We start from the raw sequence: 12085 nt of genomic DNA on the forward strand, positions 1-12085 counted from the left end.
TCCACCCAGCTTAGTGACATTAGATTCTTTTTTTTTTTTTTTTTTTTCCGAGACAGGGTTTCTCTGAGTAGCCCTGGCTGTCCTGGAACTCACTCTGTAGACCAGGCTGGCCTCAAACTCAGAAATCCGCCTGCCTCTGCCTCCCAAGTGCTGGGATTAAAGGTGTGTGCCATCACTGCGCAGCTTGTAATTTTTAATTTCTGTAGTTGAAGGTGAGGATGGAGAGTAGGTTCAAGTGTTGTTGTTGTTTTGTTTTCCCACTTTAGCCTCTTGAGTGTTGTGCTGGCACATTTAGCATATCCAGTTTTGTAGCTTGAAAGACAGAGTGTCTCTGTGTATCCCTGATTGGCCTGGCACTCTGTAACTAGGTAACCTCACACTGAGATCTGCCTGACTGCATTGTGAGTGCTAAAATTAGTGGCACAGACCATCATTCCTGCTTATAGTTGAATTTTATTAAAAAACACAAAATATTTTCTTCTATTCAATTCTAAGAATATATATCACTGCTGGACATGGTGGCACATGCTGGACATGGCATGCCCTTAATCTTAACACTCATGGAGGACAGTGGCATATTACTATATTTAACTTTTGCCCTTAGTTTTATCTGAGATTGAATGTTTAATTGTGTTTAGCTGTCAGTTGGTGTTATATTAATATTCATTACACATAAAACTGGCAAAAGTTAATTAGTAATTTCTTAGAATGCTTTAGTATAGAGCAACTACATGGTGTCAGACTTCACTCCTAGGCAGATGTTAGCCTTTCTGATAAGAGCATCTTAACTTTTTCTCTATTTGTAGGCAGCATTACAGAAGCAGCAAGAAGTGGTGGTGGCTGGAGCGTCATCGCCTGCACCATCAAAGGTGAACACAGCTGGAGCAAGTGATACACTGTCAGTTAATGGACAGGCCACAACCCACACTGGACATTCTGAAAAAGTCCTTGAGCCAGAAGCTGCAGAAGAAGCCTTGGAAAATGGGCCAAAAGGTATGGCTTACTTAGCACATGTATTTACCCATCCAGATGTCACTCTCAGACCTCGTGAAAGGACAAATCAGGAAGATAAGCTGAATAGCTTTTGGGAACACTTACATGTATGTGAGCCCAGCACGCCTTTGCTCTTTGAATTGGAATCTGATGCTTCTGATGATGCAGACACAGAAGATCAAGGCTTAGGGATCTAGTTCCGTTCAGATAGAGCGGTTGCTTAGTGTCACAAAGGCCTGGGTTCAGTTTGAGGCACCACATGAAGCTGGATGTGGTGCCACATGCCTGTTATCGCAGGAGAGATTTGTTATTTAGATGTCTGTCAAGTTCACCAGCTTCATACAGCTTTTGTTTTTGTGATCTGAGACCGTTAGTTTCTTTGAAGTATAGTTTTCCTAATTTTAATTTTCAGCAGTTGGAGGTAAGGATGGGAGGTTCAAGTGGTTTCTCTTTCTTTTTCCCCCATTTGAGTCTCTGAATGCTGTGCTAGGTTGAAACCTGCGTAGGTAAGGAGGATTCCTGAAACTCATTCTGACCTTCTTTACTTCAGTCTTACCCAGAGTTTATGCCAGTATTTGTTTCACAGTTACCGATTTAACTCTGTGACTGTATGTGTGCACACAGAGAGGTCAGAAGACAACTGGCAAAATTTGGTTCTCTCTCTACCATGTGGATTCTGATGAATAACCTCAGGTTATAGTAAAATCAAGCTTGCTGGCAAGTGCCTTTACCTGCTAAGGCATCTCATTGGCACTTCACTTTGTTCTCCTCCTCTTCTTCTTCCTCCTCCTCTTCCTCATCTTCTCCTCCTCTCCCTCTTACTACCTTTTTTTTTTTGAGGCAGTGTCTCTCTGTGTGTTCCTAGCTGGCCTTCAACTCACAGAACTGTCTGCCACCAAAGTGAGTGCTGGAACTTAAGGGGTGCATGCACCACCACAACTATTGATTTGTTTTGTTTTGTGACAACTCGGGATGGCCTTCAAGTCACTGTGTCGCTGAAGATGACTTGGGATCTAGTTTCTCCTAGTGCTAGTGACTGGACCCAGGGATTTGTGCAAGCCAGGCAAACACTCTGAGCTGAGCTGCAGCCCCAGCTCTACAAGGATTTGCAAACAAGAGGAGATCTTGTTAGTGAATCTCATTAACTTAACTGGAAAACCTGCTGAGTTCTGCAGTACACATGAATATTACTCAGTAACAAGATGTTTGTCCTTGCCAGGCAGTGGTAGCACACGCCTTTAATCCCAGCACTTGGGAGGCAGAGCCAGGTGGATTTCTGAGTTTGAGGCCAGCCTGGTCTACAAAGTGAGTTCCAGAACAGCCTGGAAGCTAACCATGTTGCCCTTGGTGTCAGATGTTCTCTGCAGGGTAAGCACCCTTTGGCTTTAGCCTTTGTAAATCCTGTTGCCTTTAGACTCTCTTCCAGTGATCGCAGCTCCATCCATGTGGACAAGACCACAGATCAAAGACTTTAAAGAGAAGATTCGGCAGGATGCAGATTCGCTGATTACAGTGCGCCGAGGAGAAGTAGTCACCGTCCGAGTCCCCACTCATGAGGAAGGATCATACCTCTTCTGGGAATTTGCTACAGACAGTTATGACATTGGGTTTGGGGTTTATTTTGAATGGACAGACTCCCCAAATGCTGCTGTCAGTGTGCATGTTAGTGAGTCCAGTGACGACGACGAGGAGGAGGAAGGTAAGCCTTGGTTCACATTCAGTCCTGCTAACTCATGGACAGGAAGTGCTCTGTTCAGGAGTGGGGTGTTGGGTGAAGAGGCTCTGAGAAAGGCCCATCTATCACAAAATCCCTGAACATGAATTTCTCTAAAATGCCAAGAAAGTCTCTTTGGTTCTGAATGTTGTTTTACTTACAGTCTTATGTATTAGAAAGCTAAGTATGTGAAGACCCTTTGAGGTTTGTTTTTGTGTGTTTTGTTTTTGAGGCAGGACATTGCTTTGTTGTCCAGACTGGTTTTGAACTAGCGGACTCAAGCAGTCCTCCAGTTTTTAAAGGTTTGAAAGAGCAAGTAAGAATTCTTGTCATCAAAAGAGTTTATATTTTTGATAACAACATTTTTTGTTTTATAAACTCCTCTGTTAGTTCAAGGCCCCCTGGTCTACAAAAAAGAGTTCCAGGATAGCCAGGGAGACACAGAGAAACCTTGTTTCAAAAAAAATAAAAAATTGGGAGGCAGAGGCAGGTGGATTTCTGAGTTCTAGGACAGCCTGGTCTACAGAGTGAGTTCCAGGACAGCCAGGGCTACACAGAAAAACCCTGTCTTGGAAAACCAAAAACAAACAAACAAACACAAACAAACAAACAATAAAAAACACCAACACAACCAAACAAAAAACCAAAGACAGGATCTTCCTGTTTCAGTCCCAAGTGCTAAGATTATAGATGTGAGCTACTTCCACAGCTGGGTGAGACAGGGTTCCATGGAGCCAAAGCTGACCTTTAATTTACTATATAGTCAAGGGTAGCCTTGAACTCCTGATTTTCCTGCCTCTGCCTCCAAGATGTTAGGTAAAAAGTTGTGTGTGGTGGGTCGCGGTGGCACAGGCAGGCCGTCACCTAGGAGGCAGAAGGAGAGACAGGCGGATCTCTGTGAGTTTCGGGGGACCCTTCTCATCTACATAGTGAATTCCAGGATATCCATGGATGCTATATAAGAAAACCCTGTCTCAAAAAATCCAAACAACCAGGCCGAAGAGATGGCTTAGTGGTCCTGAGTTCAGTCAATTCTGAGCAACCACATGGTGGCTCACATCCATCTGTAATGGGGTCTGATGCCCTCTTCTGGTATGTCTGAAGGCAGCTACAGTGTACTCATATAAAAATAAATAAATAAATCTTTAAAAAAAAATTTTGGGGGGGGAACCAATAACAAAAATTGCAGCCGGGCGGTGGTGGCACATGCCTTTAATCCCAACACTTGGGAGGCAGAGGCAGGCAGATTTCTGAGTTCAAGGCCAGCCTGGTCTACAGAGTGAGTTCCAGGACAGCCAGAGCTACACAGAGAAACCCTGTCTCGAAAAACCTAAAAAAATAAAAATTAAAAAAATTGTGTGTAAATGAAGAAAACTCACCAGATTTCAGTCACTCTTCTCTTTGGAAATCACCATTTTACAAGACAGTGACTTTTCATTCCTCTCAGTAAACAATCAGGAGTTTTGAAAGACCTTGGTCTAAGAAATAAGTTAAAGGATGTATTGATCTTTGAGAAGCTGCCCTCCTCAATTTTGTTAGCTGGAAAAACTAGAACTTGGGATATTTCTACAAGCTGAGTCAGCCAGATTGAGACTGACACAAGTCTGTAGTGCCAGCCTGTGAGAGTGGCTGAGCACCCTGGTTCCACTTTTCAGGGCTAACCGAGGTGTCCAGTGGCTTACAAGAAGCCCTTGTTCTTGTTAAGAGTACTATAGTATTTCACGATGATGGTATTAAAATAGGTTTAAGAGTTGTTCTTGGAATGGACTAGTCCATTTTGATTTAAAGGTAGACTCTCTTTAGTCACATTGCCATGCTTTGACACTGCTGGGCTCACGTGGAAGCACGTAGAGCTGTTAGACCATAAGCCTGCCTGAAATTCACTTAATATGTGGTTTAACAATTGACATTTCATACTAATTTTTCAGCTCCAAAGATAAGCTATTTTTATATGAACTACCAGAGTGTCCCAGGCATTTCAGTACATCTTGCAGATTGTCATCCCAGAAGATTAAAATCCTTAATTAAATATCAAAAAATATCAAAACATGTCCCACCTTGTCTTTCGTGGCTTTTTTCCTTTTTCTTCTCTTTTCTTTCCTTTCTTTTCTTTCCTCTCTTTCTTTCTTTCTTTCTTTCTTTCTTTCTTTCTTTCTTTCTTTTTGTTTTTTTGTTTTGTTTTGTTTTGTTTTTGTTTTTGTTTTTTTGGTTTTTTCAAGACAGGGAGAGTTTCTCTCTGTAGCCCTGGCTGTCCTGGAACTCACTCTGTAGACCAGGCTAGCCTCGAACTCTCGAACTCAGAAATCTGCCTGCCTCTGCCTCCCAAGTGCTGGGATTAAAGGTGTGCGCCACCACTGCCTGGCTCTTTTTAATTTTTTAATGGCCAACGTGTCACTGTGTTGCCCTGGCTATCTTAAAACTCACTATGGACCAGGCTGCCCTCAAACTCAAATCCATTTGCCTGCCTCCCGAGTGCTGGGTTTAAAGGTGTGCACCACCACTAGGTTGGCATGTTGTTATGTGTACCACCATGCCTGGCTTGTTTTTAAGATTTTTTAAAGATTGACTTTTTATTTTAGTTGAGTGAATATGTCCCCTTATGTATGTTTTGTACCACATGCATGCCTGAAGCCTGTAGAGGTAAAAAGGGTGTCGGGTCTGCTGGAACCGGAGTTCTAAGGAATTGTGAGAGCCACGTGGGTGCTGCCAGCTGACCTTTGGTCCACTCTAAGAACAAGTCATCTTAATGGCCGAGCCGATTCCAAGGCATTGGCATTTTGTTTTTAATAATGTTGATTCCTGAGTACTAGCAGCAAAGTGAAACATTTCCCATAATACTTATAAAAACCAAAGGTTGGAATAAGACGCAAGGAAAGGTAGAATCTGAACAGTTTAGCTGCGTGCACTACCTGCATCCCAGCAACATGGGCCAGCAGCTAAGCCTGTGCTAGCCTTTCTCATACAACAGAGACTCATTCAATTAGACTGCTTGCAGATACATAGAAAGGAAAGTGTATGTGTCTCTGAAAGAGCTTTTGTGAATGCTTTATAAGAGTCCTACTGAGGAGTATTTTCAGTGGTAGGGTTTGTGCTCTCTATGCACAAGATCCCTAGCACTGCACAAACAAAAAAGGAAGAGACAAAGTTAGTTCTTGGCTCTGGCTAGATGTGATTATCCTCATCTGTAATCTCAGCACTAAGGAGGCTGATGTTGGAAGATCATGATTTGATGCCAGCTTGGGCTATATAGTGAGTTCCTGGTCAGCCTGGGCTACTAAGACAGACTGTGTCTCAAAAAAAAAAAAAAAAAAGGACAAAGGGCTAGAGAGATGGCTGAGTAGTTAACAGCATTCCCTCCCAAAGAGGGCCCAGGCTTGATGCCCAGCACCCACATAGTTGTTTATAACTACCCATGACTATAGTTCAGAGGAACTCTGTAGGCACCAGGCTTGCACTCTTTGTACATACATATGTGCATACATACAGGTCAAAAGTCCATGCACATAGAATAAAATTAATCTTTTAAAAAGGTAAGAAGGAAGGAAAGAAATAGTTCTGCTCTGAGGTTGGGTCGAAGTTCACTTGTCCTGGCCATTAGAGACTTTTAAAAGAAAATTACTTCCTACTCTCTGTTCTGAAGCCCTAGCTGATAAGTTTGGGGATTATTGACATTGGGGCAGTAGCTGGTAAAAAGGGCTGGAGTGATGGCTCAGGTGCTTACTGCTCTTGCAAGGTATCCAGGTTCAGTTCCCAGCACTGATGCAGGCTCAGAACTGCCTGCACCTTCAGGTAGGGGTTCTGACACCTCCCTCTGACCTTCTCACACACCTGCTTATATAGGATACACATACTGAAAAATGAGCACAAGTATACAAGTAAAAATTGAGATATAAGGCAATCTTAAGGTTTTATTAAAAAGAACTGGTAAAAACATAGCTGAGGTCTTTGACCTTAGCTCTGCTGTATGTGTCTCAGAGGGAAGGTGGGGTTGCCTACTCACATACATTTCTAATCCTTTCTAAACACTGATCCATTAAAATCTCCATTTGAGCAGGAATGGTGAGATCTTACTAATTCCAAGAACTGTTCCACCAGGAATGAACCTGTGTGGAGACTTAGCTCACTGGGCAAATTCGTGCCTGTGCCTTAGATAACTACTGTGCGCCATTGATGTGTCCACGTATGTACTGTGTAGTCCACAGAACAAGAGTCTAGAGTGGTAATGCACCTTTGTGCTGGAATTATAGGTATGAGCCACCATCTCTGTGTCTCCTCTACTTTTTTCTCTTCCTCCTTTTTTCCTTCCTTCCTTCCTTCCTTCCTTCCTTCCTTCCTTCCTTCCTTTCTTTCTTTTTTTCTGTTTTTTCTTTTAAAGCTTTCAAACGTTTAGAATTACCACCCCACCCCCTTCCCCAATGGTTTCTCTGTATAGCCTTGGCTGTCCTGGAACTCACTCTGTAGTCTAGGCTGGCCTCAAACTCATAGAGCTCTGCCTGCCTCCTGCTGCCCAGGTACTGAGATTACAGGTGTGCACCGCCACTACTTGGCTAGTTTTCCCCATTTTTGACTTCTTAAATTGTACATATCTTTCTTCAAAAATTTATTTATTTATTTTATGTATATGAGTACATTGTTGCTGTCTTCTAACACACCAGAAGAGGGCATCGGATCCTATTACAGATGGTTGTGAGCTACCAGGTGGTTGTTGGGAATTGAACTCAGGACCTCTGGAAGAGCAGTTGGTGCTCTTAACCGTTGAGCCATCTCTCCAGCCCTGTACTTATCTTAATGGGCCATTATTGATACTGGTATTGGTAAATTTGTCAGTAATTGTTCAGATTTCACAAGTTTTTACCTAATTTTCTAAGATATATTCCAAGATATCACATGATATAATTTATTTTATTTCCTTAAATTCCTCCTGAGAGCGTCTCACACTTTTAAAATTCCTGGCTGTGGGCATTAAATACAGCTAATAGATGTTGCCAGGGTTTGCTCTGCCATGTTAGAAACCTAGAAGTCTTTCTTTCCTTGAGGTTGTTTATATGTAATGTGTTAGACTGAGACAATTTGAAATAATTGTCTTATTCTTACAGACTGTACCTGCCCGAGCTGCTGCTCTGGTCCGCGGGTCAGGATCTAGCAAGAGAGAGGGTGGGGATGGAGGGGCAAGAGACTCGAAGAATGGAGACAAGACAGAGAGTCTAATCAAGTCCCCTCCCATTTATTGAAAGAAAATCATGGGTATATATAAGCACAAACAGTGGAATGCAGCTGAAGACACTTTACCACATGCACCTTGCAGCTGGGAGCATTAAACAACAAAACAAGATATTTATCAGAGTGTGCTCAGCTGTTGTGGGCTGTTGAAAACAAGACTTTTGTCGGGGTATGTGGTGTGAGATGGCTGCAAAGAGGATAGCCGCTTTCTGCTAGGAGTCGGCTCCCAACAACTGACTATTAGTGTTTCTTTCCTAACTTGATATTTTTACAGCCAGGAAATTAGTAACAGTGAGAGTCTTGATCAGAGCTCATTTTTATCTGTGTATTTTATCTCTGTGTTAAACAGGACTAGGGGAACTGACAGTTTGTAGCTGCCTCTGCATACCTTTCTCCTGTGGTTTTTATATTTAAAATATACAGAAGCTATAGTCTGCCTAGGCTACCTTCTACCATTCCTAAAATGAAGATGGCCTTGCAGAAGATCAGCAGAGTTTTCTTCAGTGTTCCATGACTAAGATTGGTGTATATCAGGAAGGAGTTAGGAACTGGATAGATAGAGAATAGGAAAACAAGGCCGGTTGCCACCTCTCCCCTGTGTCTGTCACTGCACTCTCAGGCATAGCAGCTGTGCATAGTGGTGGTCAGGCATTCACATGGATGCACACGCCTACATGCACAGTTGAGACTGCTTTAAGAGAATTCCTAGAGATGGAGAAACAGGTCAGCGGTTAAGATCACCAACTGCTGTTCCAGAGGTCCTGAGTTTAATTCCCAGTAATCACATGGTGGTTCACAACCATCTGTAATGGGGTCTGGTGCCCTCTTCTGGTGTGTCTGAAGATAGTGACAGTGTACTCAGATCCATAAATAAATTGATGGGGGGGAGGTATTTCTAACACACCTCAAAGCATGGCGTTTCATTGCTTGAGGAATGAGGTGATATTTAATATTCCTGGATTTAATATTTGACTTATGTCTTCTATTCTTTCTCACTGTCTCACAGAAAATGTCACTTGTGAAGAGAAAGCCAAAAAGAATGCCAACAAGCCTCTGCTGGATGAGATCGTACCTGTGTACCGGCGGGACTGTCATGAAGAAGTGTATGCAGGCAGCCACCAATATCCAGGGAGGGGAGTCTATCTCCTCAAGTTTGATAATTCCTACTCTCTGTGGAGGTCCAAGTCAGTCTACTACAGAGTCTATTATACTAGATAAAGCTGGTGTTACAGAGTCAGGAGTTTAGGGTTAAACAGAAGATGACATTTCATTTCCTTTGACTTTTGTGGCGCATAGGAGTCAGTGTTTACCTTCTCTATTTTGTTCTGATGGTTAGTGAGCTCTTGTTGAGAACCAGGATTCCTTGAGACTCTTTACCATTAATGCTCTGAGGTTAAAAGCAGTTCCGAAGACTCAACTAGCCCTTGGGTGCTGACCGGCAGAGCTGCTAGTGGATATTGAAGGTACATGAGCTACGTGTTAATATTCAGTCTCCAAAGTAGACGTCCCAGCGTTTGCCTGACCTGGCTGGGGGGTGCATTGTTGGCTGTTCCATGTGTTCTGCAGAGCCACAGTTAGAGCTGTAACTGGGAATGCTTCTGTACCCTACTTGAGTGCACTGGCTTTGACTAAGTGGAATAGCTTGAGACTTAAAAGCTTGGCTTCACAGATTATAGTAGAAAAAGAAATGGCCTCAACTTGATCTTACCTGAGTAACGAAGGCTGTTTTTGCTTTGGGTGCAGCTGTTTAGTTAGTTAGGTTACAGAGAATTATTTTCTGAGAGAATATTAAACTTAGAATATTCAAACCCAGTAGGCACTTGGTGTGTAAAGATTCATAGACAACCTCAGCGTCTTCCCACCAGGTCCTCGGACTCCCAGGCCTTCTCTTCCATCTGCCATCCACACTACTGCTAACAAAACAAAACTAGGTGATTTTGTTTTGATATAGTTTTGTGGAACATCTCAAATTGAAATGATTTTCTGTAAAAAAACATATAGCCGGGAGTTTATAAACTCAAACTGGCACCTACTGAACTAAAATATGCAAAATCACTTTAGTATAATTCAGCATTTGAGGAGTACCATTGTACTAATAGGAAATCACTGCCAGAGACAGTCCAAATTTCTTTCTATTTGTTATTAGGACACAAAATGCCCCACAATCCCAGTGTGGAATTACAATCTAGAGAAAATTGGAAATGCACGTGCTTAACTGTTAGAGCTTTAATCTGTATTATGTCGTGCTGGTGGTAAAAGGAACATAATCTGTATTATGTCGTGCTGGTGGTAAAGGAACATCTTTAGTCTTCTTAGGAGAACAAATCCACATTCATTACTTAAGTTTATCTCAGAGGATAAATATCTAAAGGGAGGGTAGTATAGATAGAAAATGACAGAGACAGTGTGTACCTAGTGTTATATTGTCACTGAAGTCTTAGGTTTAATTTTGACATCACAGGTCCCTTGCAGGGCTCCCACTGGCTAGCTGCAGTGTGCACAGGTCACTACGTTCAGGCTATTTGAGGTTTTCATATGCTGCCTTTCTTTCTGTTTTTAATACCTGGTTTTATAGGTTCTCTTTTGTTTGTTAAGAAACTGGATTATTTTCTCCTAACCAGTGCTTAATTTGTGTTTTTGAGTTTTCATCCAGAAGTAGTCAAATGTCTGTGCTGTTACATCCAGAATATTCATTAGGCTGCCCACAGCTCTTCTGTATATATAGAAACCACAGAGTTAGGATGTTTTTTAATGAGGAAATATACTGTATTTAAAATGTAAAATAAACTTTTAAAAAGCAAGCACTAATATATATTTCTTTCAGCCTTTGATTACAGTTTTGTCCTTGCACATGTTAAGATAAATTATCTTCTAAATGTCGTGTTCTTGGGAGCAGTGTTTATCATTTTACATAGAGTTTCTGTCACATGTTCATATCTGAACATTTTTTGTTCTAAACTTTTTTATTGCCTTTGGCTGTTGATTAGTACCATACAAGTGCAATTTCAAAAAGATCTTGAAAGTAATATATTTAATCAATTAAAATGTTTATCTGTAACTCGTTGATGTTTCTGTTAATACAGTTTCCTGAAGCACTTAATTGTCTTTCTTCGTTTAGATAGGATAAGAAATGCCTTAGATGATGACTTCTGTTTATCTAGTTGAAAAAAATACCAAAGTCTTTCTGACTGGGTAGTTTTCCCTGTGAATCATAATGGACTTTAAATTGTCCAGACTTGACAAGAAGGGAAGTATTGGCGTTTTGTCCTGCAGATGACCAGGTTGTAAAGTATTTTCCAGAGCTTCCCTGTGCCTTTGCTGTGACATGGGAGATAACCTATTGTATAATGGCTCCTTGGAGGCCATGTCTTAACCACCATCTTACAGAAGAGAAGCCTCTGCTTCCACATAGTAAATGCTGCCAGTTATCCACTGAATGTGTCGCTTTAGCAACCCAAACCATCTTTGTTTGATTCCCAAGCTTTTTTTTTTTCATGCAACCTAAAAATGTATGTCTGTGTGTCTGTTAGGGGCAAAGCAAATCTTAATTCATTTCCCTTCACCATGGTGGCCACCCAGCCTCAAGCTCCCTATGTGACCCATGCTGCCTTGAATTCCCATTCCTTCCGAGTGCTGAGATATAGACGTGTGCATACCCAGCCAGTGCTAGACTTTTAATTTATTCACATGTATAGGTGTTTTACCTACATGTATGTCTGTGCACCACGTTCATGCCTACTGCATGCAAAGGTCTAAAGAGGCATTAGACACCCTGGAACTAGAGTTGCAGACAGTTGTGAGTTGCCTCATACACATTGGATTATACAAGTAAAAAAAGGTCTGTTTTGTTTTGTTGGGTTTTGTTTTTTTTACTTTAAAAGTATGTCTAGGGGGGTACAGAGGTGACTCAGTGGTTAAGAGCATATACTGCTCTTCAGAGGACATGAGTTCAGTCCTAGCACCCACATGGGACTGTTCACAACTATACCTCAAGCTCCAGAGAATCTGGTATCTTTCTGGCCTCTTAGTATCTGTATACCTGTGAGCATACTTATGCAAACACATGTATGCATACACAGAAGTAAAACATAAATCTCTAGAAACTTTGTTTTAGAAAACTTTTCTGGACACTAAATACAAATGTAATAACCAGTACCC

General features: G+C 41.8%; 1 protein-coding gene across 1 annotated transcript in view; it reads left to right on the top strand.

Annotated features, from left to right (window-relative positions):
* The window catches only part of Acbd3 (acyl-CoA binding domain containing 3), a 27628-nt gene extending 16643 nt beyond the window's left edge, over positions 1 to 10985 (top strand). Inside the window, exons 6-8 of the mRNA XM_028755263.1 lie at positions 807 to 993; positions 2408 to 2692; positions 8934 to 10985. Coding sequence (XP_028611096.1) covers positions 807 to 993; positions 2408 to 2692; positions 8934 to 9145 — 684 coding nt within the window. The 3' untranslated portion in view covers positions 9146 to 10985. The remainder of the gene's footprint in view (positions 1 to 806; positions 994 to 2407; positions 2693 to 8933) is intronic.
* Positions 10986 to 12085: the final 1100 nt, after the last annotated feature.

The sequence above is a fragment of the Grammomys surdaster genome, unplaced genomic scaffold (assembly GCF_004785775.1).
Source record: "Grammomys surdaster isolate TR1022 unplaced genomic scaffold, NIH_TR_1.0 126051, whole genome shotgun sequence".
NCBI lineage: Eukaryota > Metazoa > Chordata > Mammalia > Rodentia > Muridae > Grammomys > Grammomys surdaster.